This window comes from Boleophthalmus pectinirostris, unplaced genomic scaffold (genome assembly GCF_026225935.1).
Source record: "Boleophthalmus pectinirostris isolate CB_2022bp ecotype Guang Dong unplaced genomic scaffold, ASM2622593v1 HiC_scaffold_12, whole genome shotgun sequence".
Classification (NCBI taxonomy): Eukaryota; Metazoa; Chordata; class Actinopteri; order Gobiiformes; family Gobiidae; genus Boleophthalmus; species Boleophthalmus pectinirostris.
Window position 1 is genome coordinate 20,367,798 of NW_026571018.1, and position 19,566 is coordinate 20,387,363.

General features: G+C 40.2%; 1 protein-coding gene across 3 annotated transcripts; it reads right to left on the reverse strand.

The window, feature by feature from the left end:
- Positions 1 to 48: 48 nt before the first annotated feature.
- LOC110165072 (transmembrane protein 164) lies at positions 49 to 19,525 on the reverse strand. 3 transcript variants are annotated; one of them, XM_055148503.1, is made up of 6 exons: positions 19,217 to 19,525; positions 13,743 to 13,792; positions 9,343 to 9,409; positions 3,607 to 3,685; positions 1,765 to 1,865; positions 49 to 1,177 (listed from the first exon to the last, which is right to left on the reverse strand). In XM_055148503.1, exons 1-6 carry the CDS (start codon positions 19,229 to 19,231, stop codon positions 971 to 973), a joined length of 519 nt encoding a protein of 172 aa, XP_055004478.1. In that variant the 5' UTR covers positions 19,232 to 19,525; the 3' UTR covers positions 49 to 970. The 3 variants fall into 3 exon arrangements, with proteins under 3 accessions (XP_055004478.1, XP_020785882.1, XP_055004479.1); XM_020930223.2 differs by having other exon boundaries at positions 18,794 to 19,523; XM_055148504.1 differs by lacking the exon at positions 19,217 to 19,525 and adding an exon at positions 13,920 to 16,095.
- Positions 19,526 to 19,566: the final 41 nt, after the last annotated feature.

The following is a 19,566-nucleotide window of genomic DNA, read 5'->3' on the forward strand; positions in this document are numbered from 1 at the left end:
GCACAGGCAGGCTGCACACTCCGGCTTTAAAAACAAAACAGACTGAAGTGACCAAATGAGACACTTTAATGGTGAATACAGCACACATAGAAAACATCCCTTCTTTACAGTGCAATATTTGCTACAGTTATAGACATTCAGACCTATGTGAAGTACAGTTATACTTTGGAGTATTTTGCTTATAATACCTAATGAGTAGTTAATAAATGTGACTTCATGTAAATGTCACGGTTAACTTCTGTTGCACAAGTGGAGTGGATTTGGGATACCCTGTAATAATAATTCAAGTGTCTGAAATACACAAACATATTTAGATTAGGTGTTTGATACAGGCAAACAACACAGAACATTTATTCCAACACACAAACAGCTGTCTGGTCAGAGACATTAAATTCCCATTTTAGATCCTTTCACAATATGGGATCTCTTCATACACAACGTCCCCTGAATATTGTAACTGGAATGATCTGAATGAAAGATGCCACAATGCCTCTGTGTACACATGCACAGTGGAATATAGGGACACAATGAAAATATACTTTCAGTCATGGCCACATTAAACGTGAACATACATTGAAAAAAGCTATTTTAACCATGGATTAAAGATCTGTGTGCAGTTAGCAAACAGACATATGATGGCTCACATTAGCATACATTTGAAACAATTGAAATGGCAGCTTAAGCTTCTATAACATATAAACAAAGTGTAACATCAGCAGAACAGTATTGCTCCTGTCCCATTACTCACATTTACAATAACAAGTTTTGAGACTCTCAGGAAATGCTTAAAACGAGGCTTAAAAAAATTAGCAGTCTGCCTTATAATTCCTATAATGTGCATGCAAGCTTTTATGCAAGCCACCAACACAAACAGTGATGCAAACTTGCAACAAACTTCCCACAAATGGCAAAAAAAAAGTATTGTCATAAGCATAACTTAAAATCCCCTCATCCACAAACGCTTGGGCACTTAGTCGATTTTCTTGCCCCGCAACCGCACAGTGTCCAGCATGTATCTGGAGACAGAGCCTAAATGCTGAGAGAGAAAGGTCACAACCTTCCCATGAATTAGGGTCAGCAGGGTCTGGTGTCCCGTTGCCCAAATCCGATACCAGGGTCCATAGAAGGGGTCGGACACAGCTGGGCACAGCATGTTGTTCAGGTTTACCTCAGTGACCTGGAAATACACACAGACCACATGAACAGTAAATACAACAAATATTTATTTAAAAAAAACAACAACAACAACAACAACAACAAACACATCAGGAATCAAACTGAAATGAGTGAGAAAACAAACCCATGACTCACTACACTCACCAAGTCTTTGTGATAGGAAAACACAGTACACACACAATTACTGGGCTGTAATTACTTAAAGATAACAACATCTAAATTTGAATGATGAACATAATTTAATTCTGATGTGTATAATATAATGTATAATGTATAATGTCAGGAAACCAAAGACACAGTGTATAATTATTACTAAGAAGCATTGAGAAAGATGTGAAATAGACAGTGAAGTAAATTGCATTAAGATAATTGGTTTATACTGTGTTTCCTAATGAAAAAAACATGTTAACTAACTGATATTCTCAGGTCAACGATTCTGGCTTGTAGTTAAGAATGAGGAAAATTGACTAGGCATATTGCTAGATCTTTTAAGTTCTCTTTCAATCGCTATAGACTTGACTTTGAAAATATCTGTGAATATGTGTGATGTAAAGTCTCATGTATGGTCAGCAGAGGGCAGTATCGTACCAGGCCGAGGAGCTGCAGGAAGACAAAGTGGTAGAGGAAGAGGATGCCAGTGGAGAGCAAAGCCCACCACATGTCCCCCAGGGGCTCGGGCTTGTACACACCTGCAAAAACATGCACACATTCAAATCCCACGACGCACACAAGTTCAAGAGAGATCAAGTGCTATGTCTGTAGTGTAAGCTCTATTCAAGTACATACTTCTTACATTTATTCATACTATAGTATTTACTTCCCTTAATGACATTTGAATAACAGACTTTTAACCACAGGAAGAGCAAAGAAGAAGTGGTGAAACACTATTAAGAGTACAGGATTCTTAAATTTCATGCTTTCATTACAAAGATAAAGGTCTGATGGTCAATACTGATTCTGATACCGCAATGATAATTAAAACTTTCTTTTAAAAATCTTTCCCATGGTATAAAATTCTTCCCCATTGTCTAAAAACAGCATGGACTATATTGGGATCACAGAATCAAATGTTGCCACCTGTTTTATTACCACTAAAATTTTTAAGAACTGAGCAAAAGGAACTGCTCAAAGATTAAATATAATTATGCAATAAGCAACATTCATACTCCACAAAGAAATTATATAAGATAAGCTTCCACTATTCAAATTAAAATGATCTGTGTCACTTCTAGCCTCCCTGGAATATATAGGAAGCATTACAACATGTCTTTGATCATGTCGTCTCATGATCATATCTAGCTGTGATAGAGATACAGACCATTCTAAAACTATTCAGGAAAGTACAAATTAGCCCCGTTTATGCTACATTTTCAGTATCAATACTTGATTTAAATTATTATCTAGTTATGAGACTAGTCTAAGTAAGTACTAGTACTAGTTTAAGTAAATACATTTTTTGTCCATTTGACAAATTGAATTTCTCCTTTTGCCATAGTTAAGTGTTGATTACAATATGACTTTTAGTATTTTAACAACTTTACTTCTGCACCTACATACACCTTGGCCTTATATCTTAAATTACACACATGTACTCCAGTGAGGCTCTGACTTCTCTCATGTCATTTCTGGCATTTAACTTATTTTATGCTCCTTGCTTAGCCGTGACAGACTCTCCCCCATGTCCACACTATGTAGTTAAACTGCAAGCTTGCTTTCTGCTCCTCATGTCATGTGGCCAAAGGTTAAACATGGTGGAAAATAGCTTCAGGGAACGCTTTCAAATGACATGGTTTAAGTGCATATGACAGGTTAGCCTACTCTTTTCACAAAAACATCAGTAACATCAGGATATTGATTTTTCTAAACATTTTGCCTATGTTATAATTTTCCTTTGTGGACATGGAAAGCAGATGTGACACAAAAGTAGTTCATAATAGTTACTTACAGCAACCATCATGTACATAACTGAACTAAAACTACAGCTGGGCGATTTTACCTGAAAATAAAATTGGAAATTATTCTCAAAAAATTTTATTTTTGATTAGATTTTCAATCCCCAGTCCTTTCTATCCTTCAATTTCATTAATCAAATTCATAGATTTTTTTGCCCAACCTAAAAATAAACTTTAAAAAAAATAGTTTTGATTGGATGTAAACACCTTAAATAAAGGTTTAAACTGCAAGTACATGCCTTGTGCATAAATAGTTTCTGCATTTTGTCATGTAATTTTCTGTTCTGATGATGTAGGTATAAGTATTCCATTATAGCTCTTTTCTTCTCAACTTTTTTCCCCACAAAATTTCCACTGATATATAACTATAACAAAATATTTACCAAATGTACCAACCCACAAAACCAAGTAATAATCACAAAATCATGAGTCATGACTTTAAATGCTACTTTTCCACTTTTAGCCTGTTAACACTTACCTCCTTTTCGGAACAGGTACAGCGGCACCAGGTACAGCATGGAGTGTTGGATGTAATAAATCTCTTTCTCAAACGGCAGCTGAGGAGAGAACGAGGGCTTGAATTATTGATCTGTTGTGGTGTAGGGATGTCAAGAAGATTGCTCACTTAATACATTATCGTGATTATTCAGGGATCTATATAATCATGAAAACTAAAAGGTCCATCCATCCATCCATTTTCTTCCGCTTATCCAAGGTCGGGTCGCGGGGGCAATAGTCTGAGGAGGGCCTCCCAGACTTCCCTCTCCACACACACTTCCTCCAGCTCTTCCAGGGGGATCCCGAGACGTTCCCAGGCCAGCCGAGAGACATAGTCCCTCCAGCGTGTCCTGGGTCTTCCCCGTGGCCTCCTCCCAGTGGGACATGCCCAGAACACCTCCCGAGGGAGGCGCCCAGGAGGCATCCGAAACAGATGCCCGAGCCACCTCAACTGGCTCCTCTCAACATGGAGGAGCAGCGGCTCTACTGCGAGCTCCTCCTGTGTGACTGAGCTCCTCACCCTATCTCTAAGGGAGCGCCCAGCCACCCTGCGGAGGAAACTCATTTCGAGCGCTTGTATCCGCGATCTCATCCTTTTGGTCATTACCCAGAGCTCATGACCATAGGTGAGAGTAGGAACGTAGATTGACCGGTAAATCGAGAGCTTCCCCTTTCGACTCAGCTCCCTCTTCACCACAACAGTCCGATACAGCGACCGCATCACTGCCGACGCTGCACCGATCCGCCTGTCAATCTCACGCTCCATCCTCCCCTCACTCGTGAACAAGACCCCGAGATACTTGAACTCCTCCACTTGAGGCAAGAACTCTCCACCCACCCGGAGAGGGCAAGCCACCTTTTTCCGGTCGAGAACCATGGCCTCGGACTTGGAAGAGCTGATCTTCATCCCAGCCGCTTCACACTCGGCTGCAAACCGCCCCAGTGCACACTGCAGGTCCTGGTTCGATGAAGCCAACAGGACAACATCATCTGCGAACAGCAGAGATGAGATCCTGTGGTCCCCAAACCGGACCCCCTCCGACCCCTGACTGTGCATAGAAATTCTGTCCATAAACACAATGAACAGAACCGGTGACAAAGGGCAGCCCTTGCGGAGTCCAACATGCACCGGGAACAGGTCTGACTTACTGCCGGCAATGCGAACACAGCTCCTGCTCCGGTCATACAGGGACTGGACAGCCCTTAGCAAAGGCCCCATACTCCCAGAGCACCCCCCACAGGACACCACGAGGGACACGGTCGAATGCCTTCTCCAAGTTCACAAAGCACATGTGGACTGGTTGGGCAAACTCCCATGAACCCTCGAGCACCCGATGGACAGTGTAGAGCTGGTCCAGTGTTCCACGGCCAGGACGAAAACCACACTGCTCCTCCTGAATCCGAGGTTCGACTATCGACCGGATTCTCCTCTCCAGTACCCTGGCATAGACCTTATCGGGAAGGCTGAGAAGTGTGATTCCCCTGTAACTGGAACACACCCTCCGGTGCCCCTTCTTATACAGAGGGACCACCACCCCGGTTTGCCAGTCCAGAGGTACTGTCCCCAAACGCCACGCGATGTTGAAGAGGCATGTCAACCAAGACAGCCCCACAACATCCAGAGACTTAAGGTACTCAGGACGGATTTCATCCACCCCCGGAGCCTTGCCACCAAGGAGCTTGCCAACCACCTCAGTGACTTCAGCCAGGGTGATGGATGAGTCCACCTCTGAGTCTCCAGCCTCTGCTTCCTCCTCGGAAGACGTGACGGTGGGATTGAGGAGATCCTCAAAGTATTCCTTCCACCACCCGACAACATCCCCAGTTGAGGTCAACAGCTCTCCCCCCGCACTGTAAACAGTGTTGGTTAAGAACTGCTTCCCCCTCCTGAGGCGCCGGTTTGCCAGAATTTCTTTGAGGTCGTCCGATAGTCCTCCTCCATGGCCTCCCCGAACTCCTCCCAGCTCCGAGTTTTTGCCTCTGCGACCGCACGGGCTGCAGCACGCTTGGCCCGCCGGTACCCGTCAGCTGCCTCAGGAGTCCCATGAGCCAACAAGGCCCGATAGGACTCCTCCTTCAGCCTGACGGCATCCCTTACTTCCGATGTCCACCACCGGGTTCGGGGATTGCCGCCGCGACAGGCACCACAGACCTTACGCCCACAGCTACGAGCGGCCGCATTGACAATGGAGGCTGAGAACATAGCCCACTCGGAGGTGTGAGTTGAAGATCCCCCTGACACAGGGCTCTGCCAGACGTTCCCAACAGACCCTCACAATACGCTTGGGCCTGCCAGGTCCCTCCGGCTTCCTCCTCTGCCAGCGGATCCAACTCACAACCAGGTGGTGATCGGTTGACAGCTCAGCCCCTCTCTTCACCCGAGTGTCCAAGACACGCGGCCGGAGGTCAGATGACACGACGACAAAGTCGATCATCGACCTCCGACTTAGGGTGTCCTGGTGCCACGTGCACTTATGGACACCCTTGTGCTCGAACATGGTGTTCGTTATGGACAAACTGTGACTAGCACAGAAGTCCAATAACAAAACACCGCTTGGGTTCAGATCGGGGAGGCCGTTCCTCCCGATCACCCCTCTCCAAGTGTCACTGTCGTTGCCCACGTGGGCGTTGAAGTCCCCCAGTAGGACAACGGAGTCCCCAGTCGGTGCACTGTCCAGTACCCCTCCCAGGGACTCCAAGAAGGCCGGGTACTCTACACTGCTGTTCGGCCCGTAGGCCGACACCACAGTGAGAGACCTGTCCCCGACCCGAAGGCGCAGGGACATGACCCTCTCGTTCACCGGGGTGAACTCCAACACGTGGCGGCTGAGCTGTGAGGCTATAAGCAAGCCCACACCAGCTCGCCGCCGCTCCCCGTGGGCAACGCCAGAGAAATGGAGGGTCCAACCCCCTTCAAGGAGTTGGGTACCAGAGCCCAAGCTGTGTGTAGAAGTGAGCCCGACTATATCTAGCCGGTATCTCTCAACCTCCCGCACAAGCTCGGGCTCCTTCCCCCCCAGCGAGGTGACATTCCACGTCGCCACAGCCAGATGCTGTGTGTGCATCACCCATCCCCGACCGCCGCCCAGTCCTCTATGCACCCGACCCCTATGAAACCCTCTGCGGGTGGTGAGCCCACAGGAGGGTGGACCCACGTCGTCCTTTCGGGCTGAGCCCCGTGGCCCGGCCACCAGGCGCTCGCATTCGAGCCCCAACCCCAGGCCTGGCTCCAGGGTGTGGCCCCGGCTGCGCCATACCGGGCGACGTCACGGTCCTCGATATTACACTGTTCATATGGGTTCTATGAACTAAAAGGTAATCGTCTGAATTGTAGAAGCTATTTCAATTCAATCTATACTCCAAAAATATCTATCTGGTCACTTTACATTAAGCTCACATTAACTTCACTTCATCATTCAGAAAGTTTGATTTCATAAAGCTTTTGCAAACTTGAGAAATGGTAATAAGTTAGATCAGCGCTCATTCTGAGTAGCACCAGATCTAGGAATAAATCGGTTCAAATAAGACTATACCATGGCTAAGGTAAATGATGATTAACTAAAAGGAGGACAAAAAAAACACAAAAAACAGATGTGTCACTTAAAGGAGCACTGCACAACTTTTCTAGTGGAGATGTGGAAAACACGTTAATTAATCTTGTGCAAAACAGTGTAGATGTAGTGTAGTGTAGTGTAGTGAATAGAATATTTCACAGTTGTTTTCTCATTATGTCAAGAGTCGTGAATATTCTTTAAATTGTGACATTTCTTCTCACAATAATTCCAACAGTAAAATGTAATGTGGCGTCATAACAGGCGGGCTTACTGGATTTACATAGCTGTGGGGGATATAAGGCCAGTGTGTGCAGATAGGCTTGTTCCTATCAGCATAGTGCCGGCTCAAGGCTCTGATCTAGAGATATAAGGCTGACAAAGCAATCGTATAAGCTGGAGGAAGTCTGTCTGCAGTGGTCCATGTGCAGTGGTCTTTTTACAGTCAGTGAATTCATAAAGAGGAGCACTGTGACTGATCTGTAGACTCTGAGACGACTGAGGGAGGCTGCCTGTGTCTGCACATCTGACAAGCTCTGATCTGAGAAGGTGCAGTCTGGGAACATGTACTGACAAAATGGGACAAAAATGTACAGGAAATTAAAAAAAATGTGTGATAACTAGAACTAGGGCTGTGTGATTATCGCAAAATATATAATTGCCTTTTATTTTAGTCATTATTGAAAGAAATATTATTTCAAACGATTAACTTTTCCAGTACAGGGTCTGTCACCCGCTTCTCCATGGAGATGCTGCCTGAAATGGTCGACAATATGGCATTACACTAATTTATCTCTGCAGAGACAGCAGGTGACGCCATGTCAGATCTTTGGAGAGGCAAGCCCACTCACAGTAAGAATGCCAATAAAAACCCATAGTACTAAGTACTCCAGACAAAGCAACAACATCTCCATGGAGACAAGCAGATGGCAGGCCCTCCATCAGAAAAATTACACAGTACGCCTTTAAAATAACTGCACTTTAGTTAGTTCATTTAGGCTTTAAGGCTGTAAATAGTGTGGTTATTATAGAAGGTAATCAAAGTTGACTTCTATAGGAAGAGTAGAAATTTTTTGTAATTGAGATAATTGCAATCTTAATTACTAATTGGATCAATTGCACAGCCCTAACTAGAGTGTTCAAATACTTTGCCTAATAAAACTGAAAAATGCAAGTTTCATAGTTCACTGTGCTCTGGTATCATAATGGTGTCTGAAAGCGAAAAGATGTAACAAAAACTTTTTTTTTTTTTTTTTTTTTTTTTAAATGTCTTGAAACAGAAACCATAATCTTGCATCCTACTTCTTGGACATCTGGACAACTCAGACTCTAATGCATAACAAAATATGAGACTGTGCTTTTACCAGTTCAAATAGAATAGTCATATTTAATTATTAATATAACTCTGAATTTTCACTGGAAGCAGAATTGGCAAAATTCCTGGAGACATTTGAAATTGTATATCTATGAATAAACAATGTGTTGTTATTCCCCTCATCAACCATGTCTACCAGTCTCAATTTAAAATGAAAACTGAACTGAGTAAATAAAATCTTAAGACAAAGAGAAAAAAATTACAATTCTTTGACTCGTAAGACATAAATTAATTAAAACTTGATACAAAGAGCTTCCAAAACCATTAGAACAAAAACAAAGCAGAATATTTTAAACCTGGTGAATGTTTTCAATTTGGAGAGCTCACAGAAAATATCACAGCCTGTTTCAGTTTCAATTATTTTTATCTGCTTCAAATGGTTTGTCTCTTGCTCGGGTGTCAGATCATTTTGAAGCGCAACTTTAAAAGTACAGTATGTTTCTTTTCTTGTCCCCTGCATGTTTCAATGGAAATAGAAAGTTAAAACCATACTTCAGAACATTCTCCATGAAGATTGAAAAGTTTTATACAGTACTGTGGAAGATTATAACTACAGAAATAACATTTCCATGGAAACAAGCAAGAGGAGGCCCTTCTCTAGGCCACATAAGAGTCAGTTTAATGGAGATACAAGCCCACACATTGTAAGGATGAATGTTTTTCAGTGTTCTTCAGTGCAATGAACATTTAAGCAACTTTTATTTTAGTCTATTTTAGGCTATCAATAAATATTTGTAAAGATTTTTCTTCCTCTGCAAAGTAGCATGGTAACAAAAACACAGTGACTCACCAGTCTCGTGTTTACTACAGGGAACATAAGGGCCAGTAAAGCTCCATTCAACATGTGAACCTGCAGCCTGCAAAACATAAAGAAAACACCAAGATAAGATAAGCTGATCCTCCATGTTTCGATGCCATAATCAAACATAATCTTTCACCAAGAAACATTCTGATAGAATACTGTATTTTGAGCAGATGGTCACTAAGATAATGGGCAAGCAAGGGAGAGTTGTAGTATTAGAAACAACATCTGGATTTACCAATTGTTTTAGTACCACTGAGTTAGGGTGGGCCATATTATAGTAATTCAGCAGAAATATGGTACGTTTCTACTGCAAGATTGTTTTATTTTTTTGTTTCATTAATTTCTTTTTAGAGCCTTTAAAAATTATTTTAATTGATTGTACAATATAAGAATTTGCACACACTCACACACACACTGAGTTTCCATTATACTGGCTTACATTCATTCCCTCGAGACTGATCCTAACCTTAACAACAGTTACTTAACACGTATCTAACAACCTAAACCCTGACCTTAACCTATTATGACCCATATCCAAACTTTAAATCATGTTGTTCAAGTGAATGTGATAAATACGCACATATACTAGGCTCCACTTCTTGTGCTTGTAGGGCCACTAAAGACATCATTCGTCTCAACCCGGTCATTAACACTTCAGGTTGTTTATTGATATCTTGCCAATGCTACTACTAACCACTGAATAGTTACATAAATGAGAAAATCACTATGGTCAATGCTTTAAGACCACCATCTCCTGTACAGACGGTTGGGCCTTTCTCATTTCATTTCTGACCATAGACTGTATATATAAATGGACATAGCTAACCTGCTAGCTGTCGTGTTCCAAATAGGAAGTGAGCACAGTAGTACTTCTGGCTCCTTTTACTTTGTTTCTAATTGACTTTTTGTTGAGAAATTGTGACCCCTCTATAATTCCTGCTGTGAGTTTAGTAATTTTGATCTTAAAAGATACTTTATTAATCCCAAAGGAGATTCAAATTGTTCTCTACATGATCCTGGTGTTTTTATTTCACTATTTTGTCTCTAAATAAATTTCTATTTCAAACATGAACTCGGCTCCAAGATCACTCCTATAACCACTAGCATCATGAGCTTCATTTGACTGGTGCCAAATGTTATGGGTTATGTCACACTCCCTTAGTCCACTTTTTATACAGTGTATGCTTTTGACTGACTGAGTGTGTCACATTGGTTAGATTTTAGCTGCACTCCCAACTTCAGGATGGATGTTCACTTTAAGTAGCCATCACTCTAAAAGTCGTCATTTATAAAACCCAAGTGTGAACCTCCATCTATCTCATGTGACTGCTCTTTTCATCAAAGTAGACAAAATAACTGTTGTGACAACCAAGGTCATTGGGGAAACTGCAGTGCTGTAGCAGAGTCAGTTTGAATGAGGTCGACTGTCAGTCTGCTGCCCTCTAGACCTTTATCCTGAAAATCAGCCCTGCTCATTTTAATAATAATACAATAGAATATATATTAGTGGTCCTTACCTGGCACGAGTATCCTTTTAAAGGGTACAGACAGGCTGCATAGATTGTGTCATAAATTTACAATATCTTAACATCTGATCCACCTCTTACTAAAAGGGTCACTGGAGATGTTTGTTAAAAATGCACTTTATTATAAAAGCACTGCGCACCTATAACATATACTGACAGAATTATGAGATCTTAATACTATAATAAAAAACTGATGTGGTATAACATATATGCATCTCCATATAAAACACATATAAGACAAAAGGAAATCTGTTGTACATTTTTCAGTATCTTATTTTGTAGATCGACATGGCTTTCCCTTCCTCTTCATCCCTCTTTCAGTTGTCTTTGTGCAGTTATATCACCTCTATTGAGTTACTGTGTCTAACTGTTCCACATTATGGCATTAAACGTGTCAAGGCCACCAGGCCAAGTAGGTCAGATCTGTGGAGAGGCACTTACAATAAGTGCATACATGTTTTTTGTTTTTTTTTTGTTTTTTTTTGAATTTTTGAACAATAAAACACAGCACCCATAATGAAATTAATGCAAGACAGAAATGTTTAAACGTGCCATACAGTGGAACACTCCAGAAAACAATAATATCCCCAAGGAGACAAGCAGGTGGCAGACTCTCCACCAGAAAAGTTACACAAATGACTCTGTCAGCAGCACCCTTCACACCTCTGACACACAAACGTAAAATAGCGTCACAGGACAGTGTGTACCTGTGAAATGTCAGTGCATCATGTAAACTCCGCTCCCTCACCTCCTCACGTCCTTTGTCTTATGTCCCCACAGTTTTATCGAGAACAAATAATAGGCAATATATACTTTGAATATTTGACAGTGATCATTTATGCACTGTCCCAGTTTGTGTACCCATCATATCACTCCCAGTTTGTCCTCATTGCATCAGATTTTTCAACAGACTCATGAGTATCAAAGGAAAAAGAAGGGCAATTAAGCTAAAAAATATGGCCATGTTTAGACAAAGACGTCACAAATTATTTTATATCCCGAATAAATAAATTTAATTATTTTCACAGAAATGAAAAGTTAATTAGTGACCTTTATTTACTTTACTAGAGATTTAAAAAGTAAACCCCTAGCTCACCGATAACATGTCCCTACCTTAGCCTGAGTTCAGAACAACAGAGAGCTTTGATAACGCTCCAGCTTCTCCCCGTGTGACTCCCTCTGGCCCATACAGGAAGTCAAAGTCACCGTGCCTGGGCTGGACTATCTCATGCACACGCACACAGCCATTTGAAGGGAATAATTATCAGCCCTGATTGATTTCTAAACACATATTTACCATAAAGTCTAATTACAGATAAATTAATTAGAACATAACTCCCTGGACACCAAGTCTGAAGAAGTTATAATTGAATTGCATCAAAGTTTAAATCAGCACATTATATAGGAAGTGAGTCATCATTATTAGTGTATAGAAAAATAACTGTGACATGTTGCATAACTGATAGCAAGGCTCTTTTTATTATGGATAGTAAAGATTAGGCTTTCCTTCTTAACACTGATAAAAAACACTAGTGTTTCCCATAGATGCTGTTAAGATTATGGTGATGCAAATGTTTTCTATTTTAATAATTTTCTTACAAACAATTTGTGGAGTTTAAATGTCAATTAATACCTGTATTTCACATTTAAGCAGTCTTTTTGAACAGTGTAGTTACTTTTTATGTTAGAAGCAACAAAGTGAGTTTTTGTTACACCACTGTCTAGTCAATGTTCTTTTTAGATTATGGGGGAGATTTTGGGGGGATACTATAGTCTATTCTATTAAGATAAGAGGAAACTCCTACTAATACAACAACTTTTAATTTTGTTTCTAACCATCTCTATTTTAATTTACTGACATCTGCAGTTCACCCCCCTAGAGTTATTTATTTTCTTCTCACCAGTCACAATCTTATCCTAAAGTTGGACTGGGTGATATGGCAACAAAATTTTTGATCCAGTTCCTGTGACAATCTCCTATTTTGGTGATATTGTCATACAGTGATTTAATGCTTCTCTGTTTTAATGCAGCTCTATGATTGCTCATTTAAAACAAATCATTTACTGACTGTAAGAATTGTGCGATAATTTCCAAGATAATCCCAGGTTTGAATCTTGGAAAAGAGTGTCATTTCTGTGAGGAGTTTGCATGTTCTCCCTGTGTCTGCATGGGTTTCATTGTGATGACACGTTTCAACCAAAAACATGCAAAATTCTCCAACAATGGCAATCCTGACCAAGCCTTGGCTAAGCCTTGCTCAAGATCTGCACAGCGGCTGCCCACTGGTTTTACACATTCATTGTAGAAAAATGTAGCTTTTATACTGAATGACTGACTGCTAATGATTAAAGGGCTCACATTACACTATTTTCTGATCTAAGCCATAATGTTGTTTCCTCATCACAAACATACCTGGAGTTGTGTTTTGTTTCATTCACAAATGTTTAAACACACAAATCTTACATATGTAGGATTTCTCTCAAACAGAAAACACGTTATCCCACCTTGTGATGTCATGTGGTAATACAGGAAGTGCTACATTGTGTTACACCTGTCCATGCACCTTTCTTAGAATTATTTGGGTAATGTCAGCCCTGGAATTGCTTACTACTGAACCTGTCTACTGAACAAAAGTTAAAAGGTAGCTGCTGACTTAAAAACTACCACTACATGACATCGCAAGGTGGAGCACAGAATTTTGAGCTTTAGGGATGTAGACAGACTAATATCACATGTGAATGAAACAAAACACAACTCCAGGTATGTTTTCAATAAGGTAATAACATTCAAACGTGGCTTAAATCTGAGTCAATTTTGCATAATATAGGACCTTATTTGGCAAACCAAATCAAACTTACCTGAAGACAATCATTGCAGTTTTACATGGTGGACAGGCCAGAAGGAAAATCTGCAGACAGAAAAAAAGACGATACTTAATCTATTATCACATGAAGGTGGTCATTACTGAAAAGCCTCAGCACTCTGCAAGATTACACAGAAAATGCTATTACTGAAAAGGGAACAATTTGCTTTACGTTTTATGATAATGTAGCGCAGTCTTGTACAAGGAAGCAGCCTGCGGGCAACTGTAAAGTGCTTCCTAACAGGCTTATAGTTCAAAGAATCACATCAGGAAAAGGCTTCAGAGTTAAGACAGGACCCAGGAGGACTGTCACACAATCAGAGCAGCCTGTGAATGCAGAAAGAGTGAGATCCTGTTCAACATGTCCATGGATTCAAGTCTGACTTTGACAAACTGAGCCACAACACCTGGGAAAAAGCATCTGCACTTTCATCTCTTCACAACAAACAACCCGGTTTAAAGGTCCATTGTGTAACTTTTCTGGTGGAGGGCCCGTCAAATGCTTTTCTCCATGGAGATGTTATTCCTTAAATCTTTCTTTTTTTATGGAGACAAACCAGAATAGGTTGCAGGTCAGATCTGTGGAGAGGCAACCCTACTCACAGTCAGAATGCCTGTTTTTCTACGTATTTTTGAGTTACAAAACCACCTGTAATTGAATAAATATAAGGTAAAACTGTTTAATATCATACTGTGGAATATTCAAGGCAAAGCAATTTTCTTTGCCAACCCCCAACCCCCAACCAAAAAGTTACATAGTGCATCTTTAAAGCTTGTGCTGAAATCTCTAGTATGGAGATAATATTATGAGCTCGGAGCCTAATGGCTCTTTGGGATGTAGCTTGTAATGTGACATCGCATGTGTCCGTGCACTGCTCAAATACTGTACTTACCTGGGAGGCAAAGGCTGGGTGCAGAATTACTGAAAAGCAATTTACTGGGGAGTTGTTGTACAACTACCCACTGGCCCTGGCTCTCATTTCATGGATAGATGTGCTGTCAGATCTCCTGTAGTGCACTCACAACTTTAATGGTCTGTACTAGCAAACCAAACTTAAAACTGTTTTGATGATGTTAGAGGAAAATATACATGGACACCTGTATTTGGGTATTCAAACTTTAGCAAAGTAAGTTGTATTTTTAATGTAATTGATATATTTCCTGTTGTTGGTCAGTATGATCAACATCCTTAGGTTTCAAGTTGCACTTTGAATGCACTAACTTTGCAACAACAAGTCACTTTTAAGAAACATGTAACCGTACAGGTATTGGACAAGGAAATGGGTTGTGTGTGTCAATACAAAGCAAGACATTTAAGTTTCTACATTGTTTTAGTAATACAACTCTATGCCACACTTTGTGTTTAGCAAATACTGGAACAGCAAGTCAGGCAAACCCAGTGTATAAGATCTTTATCAATCTACTCAGTATTTGTCACAGTGAAATAAGACCATCTAGCTAATGTTTTATAATTTCACCATTTTGTAATTTGAGTTATTTTGTACAAAGTTTTGCTGAACTTGCAAAGAAAATAACCTTCAGTTTGGTGCTAACCTTCAGTTTAATTAGCACTGAGTGTGGACTTTAACTTTGTGACCGCACTGTCTGTCACCAGGATTTCCTCAGCAGTTTTTCATTTTTGCAAGAAGGCAAATTTGCTTCACCCTCCTGTCTACAACACAGGCATACACAATTTTTAAAACATTATTGCAAAACACTCTGTTGCCAAGTACTTCCTTTTTAGAAAATGTACTACTACAATGTAAATAACAGTATCAAACCCACACTTCTAAATCAGTTGACTCAACAGAAGTTCTCAGAACAGCAATTGTAAACTTATCACTAATGCTCAACCTGTCTAGTTGGTGTCTTTTTTGCTGTAGTGTATAGGGTAAACAATTCTGCTGAAAACAAACCTAACAGGCTTACTGTATGTTGGAAAAATAATAAATGTAAAGTCTACAGAATCTGAATTTTTTCCATCGTATTTATCAATCACAAATTTTGATTTGTCTGGTCAAAATACTTTAAAATTGGCTTTCAATATAAATTTCTTGAACATAAATACAGACTTTTAATCATTGCCATTTAACAGAAACATATGCAACACTTCCTCCAAATCACATGCTTTTATTTGCTGTAGACCTCTCAATTAAAAAGACTCAAGCTTTGATAATCAGAAATGACTGAAAATGTGATCTACAGTCCACCTGCTTCACTCAACCTAATGGTAGTTTAATACAGTAAGTACTAAGTAGTACTGGTAGTACAAATTGAAATGTTAATACCACTTGTTGAGAATTCAGAGATGCCGATAAGCGATATTTTGGAGAGATATGTAGGGCTGATTGTGATTGTTTTGGCTGATTGTGATTGTTTTTCCCAAATAATATAATATAAATTTACTACAAACTCACCCACAGCCCTTTTTTTAACCACAAACCTTTAAGAGAGCAATGCAGTCATGTTTTCAGCAGTCTTTTCACAATAAAGTGTTAAAATAAAGCTTTGTGTGTGCTCTTTAGGCAGCAGAAACAAAACAAAACAAAATACCAGAATGCTGGAGATTTAAAACCAATAGCTGATGCAGTAAAAAGTCGATATATCAGTCTGTCTATAATTAGTAGTAAATAAGAACCAAAATTTGATTATGTAACAGTTAACAGTTAACTTGCAGCATAATCCAGGACTGGATGTGACTATAAAGCAACACATTTAAACCCCAGTGCCTCTTAAATCGTCAGTGCTAGTTTGTATTGGCTACAGACCATGCCCTCATAAAGATGCAAGGAGTGCACTGGGCATGGACTGTGTGAGCCAATGTGTCTGCTCTTGATTTAAGCAAAGAACACTGATGTCTGTGTGAAACACAACAAGTCAGCAGTGAATTCACAAGGGGCAAAGACACTGGTCACAATTAGTTAGAAATTTGTTAGTAATTGTCCAAAACTAGCCATTATTTAAAATTAAATTGAGTGACAGGAAAATGTAGTGTTGAGTATGATCACCAATTTGAGCCATTTTGCCAGTTCTCTAATTAAACCTGTCAAACCTGAGTAGGGCTGGGTGATTTGTCAATAAAAAAATTGCATAGTGGTGTAATCCCTGAGACAATTTGCTCCTTTGACAATACTGTCATATTGTCATTCAGTGTTTTTCTGTTTAATGGAGCTTTATGCTCAAACAGAAACATTTTAAAACTGGTCATTCCTCTTATTGGTCAGCCTCATTTATGCTTTAAGTGAGGGACAGGTCAATTTAACCATGAATTGTGATAAAATTGGAATTGTCATCAAAGTTCCTGTCATATAAATTTTGTTGTCACTGTCAATTCTGGTCACATTATTTTGTAAAGGAATATTCCCTGCCCCAGTTAAATACCTTCAGTCCTTCAGTTCTAAGTCACTTGTTTTGGTTGCCTGGTGTGAGAGCCCCTCCCACATTCTGTAAAGTAAAAGCGTGTTTAGTCTTGGCTGGTCAGTCATTTTGGCCCTTCCTGCTTAAGCTGAAATGGGACAAACATCAACCAAAATTTGATGTAATTCACCCAGCCCCACCAAAAGCTCTATGACATGTCCTCTGGAAAGGTTTCTGTTGCTGCTTGTTGTTATATTATACAGTGTTTGCTATTAGTGTCAGTTGTGTGAAGAATCCCTCAGTCGTCCAGGTAGAATCCATGACGAGAAAAAAATTCTGTTTGTTGACAAACTGAATTTTTTCATTAGGGTCAGTTATTTCTTTAACCTGAGTCTATATATACACACAGTGAGGATCACCTTTGACCCAGTGTACTGATCATAATAAAGTCCCCAGAGAAATTAAGATGATGTTTGCAAAAAAATTAAAATTTAAAATGTATCTTCAGAGAAGTATATTCCATTGAAAGTCAAAGGCTCCACAGCCCAAGAGAGAAAGTCGGATAATCTGCTAATTACATCTGAATGCCCATCTGGTTTTATTCCGAATCACAATTCGGGACACACCCATGAGTTAGAGCGGGGCCCATGGGTGAGTCAGCGCAGGGCTACAATAACAGTAATACTGAACATTAAAACTCCCCATTTTGAGCAATCATCTTGGCTAATTCATGCACAATCCAATTTGAGTCTTTTAGCGTGGAAACCACAGGAAGAGACACACCACAAAGACTATATACATTTCCTGTAACAGCTTCTGACCCTACCTTTCAGAGAGAACTGCACTGATACATTAATACACAACTGGTCAAAAGTATAATGCAGTAAAGTCCATAGTAAAACTACATGACTTCAGAACATGTTTGTACAATATTAATATATTTTATAACCCAAGTAACTGCACCTGTTTGCATTTGGTTTTGCCATATATCTGGGTGCACCACTACTTCCTGAATCATGTATTTAAACAGTGAATGATGCCTGCTGTAGATCACATTAACAAAGGTCACACATCACCAAGGGCGTTTTCAACTATCACTGAACATATATTTGAGGGTGGGGTCTATCCATCAGCACCAAGTATGGCTAGGCTCAAATACTTCACATGTGGTATTCATCTTTCAGAGAGTTCTTATTACATTACAATGCAATAGCCCCGTGAGAGTGCAGGATAGAATCACTGCTTCCCATAGCTTTGGTTAAGACTATGGTGACAGTAATCATTTCATTTCAATAATTTTCTCTTATACTTTTTTTATTGAATAGGCTACAGTCAGATATTGTCTTAATTTAATATTAATAATAAACACTGCTGTTCTGTTAGTATAGTTAGTTATAAGTTGCATTTGCATATCAAAAGAATATGAAGCTAAGTGTGAGTTTTATTACACCATTATAGGCATATATATATATATATATATATATATATATATATATATATATATATATATATATATATATACATACAATGACTTTTCACCAGAGTAATTTTATCTATTTATTTTTTTTAAGTCTAGGTCAGATGTCAGTAATCAGGAAGGATGTTTTGTTTAGTAGAAGACTTACTGCGTAGGCTGGCTAGAAGAAAAACAAAAGAAATTAAGGCTTGGTCACCGTGTGTCATCCTTACCTGAATCATGGTCACGACATGGCAGGGGTTCAGGAGATATATGACAGTTTTGGTGGCAAATTTGAACCCCACTTCAATGCCAAAGGTCATGCACAACGCAACCAGCAACAGGTTTTTTCCTATACTGTCCTCCTTAACTTTTATGCAGTCTTTCCCGAGCACTTTCACGTCTTTGGACATATTTATTTTCTTCAACGCCAAACCAATTTCCACTAACGATATAATGACGATAAGAAGAGTCTCAGTTAGCCGCTGTTGAGGGGCAATAAAGGCGGCACACTCGGGACCCCCATTCCCCTCAAATTTAGGGTCCACTCCGCCGTATACCCAGTCCAACAGACTGTAAATATTATATCTGGACATATTCCTCTTCTCGTAGTGGAAAAGGTACGAACAAGATGGAATAAAAGACGTCACACTGACTTCTTGGCGAAACATGAACTGCAAGATTTCTCTTTCGTAACTCGTCCGGTGAAGCTAGGCAATCCACCGCCTTCTTCATGTGTTCAAGATAGCCTCAGTGATGCCAGTCTAAGATATCTCCGTTTCCAAAACACGAGGAAAATCGGGAATGCGGAAGGTGGTTTTAGGGCAGGACAAGCCTCTCTCCCCGTTAACAATTAATACCATTTGCCGTATCACTTCTAGTCTAAGTGGTTCATTCACAGCCGGTTTAGGATAATGCTGTGGTTAGCGCTAGCGTGTTAGCAACGCAGTCAACTGGACGGGCAATGTATATCCCTGGGTTTGAGCTCTCAGGCTGTAAAGTGTAT

What these genes read in the sequence shown, in the direction of transcription:
- LOC110165072 (XM_020930223.2), bottom strand. Translation starts at nt 19,231, where the DNA reads ATGTTTCGCCAAGAAGTCAGTGTGACGTCTTTTATTCCATCTTGTTCG. An exon ending in ACTGCAATGATTGTCTTCAG is followed by an intron (nt 9,410 to 13,742) that starts GTAAGTTTGATT and finishes TATGTTTTGCAG; the next exon opens with GCTGCAGGTTCACATGTTGA. An exon ending in CTGTAGTAAACACGAGACTG is followed by an intron (nt 3,686 to 9,342) that starts GTGAGTCACTGT and finishes TTCTCTCCTCAG; the next exon opens with CTGCCGTTTGAGAAAGAGAT.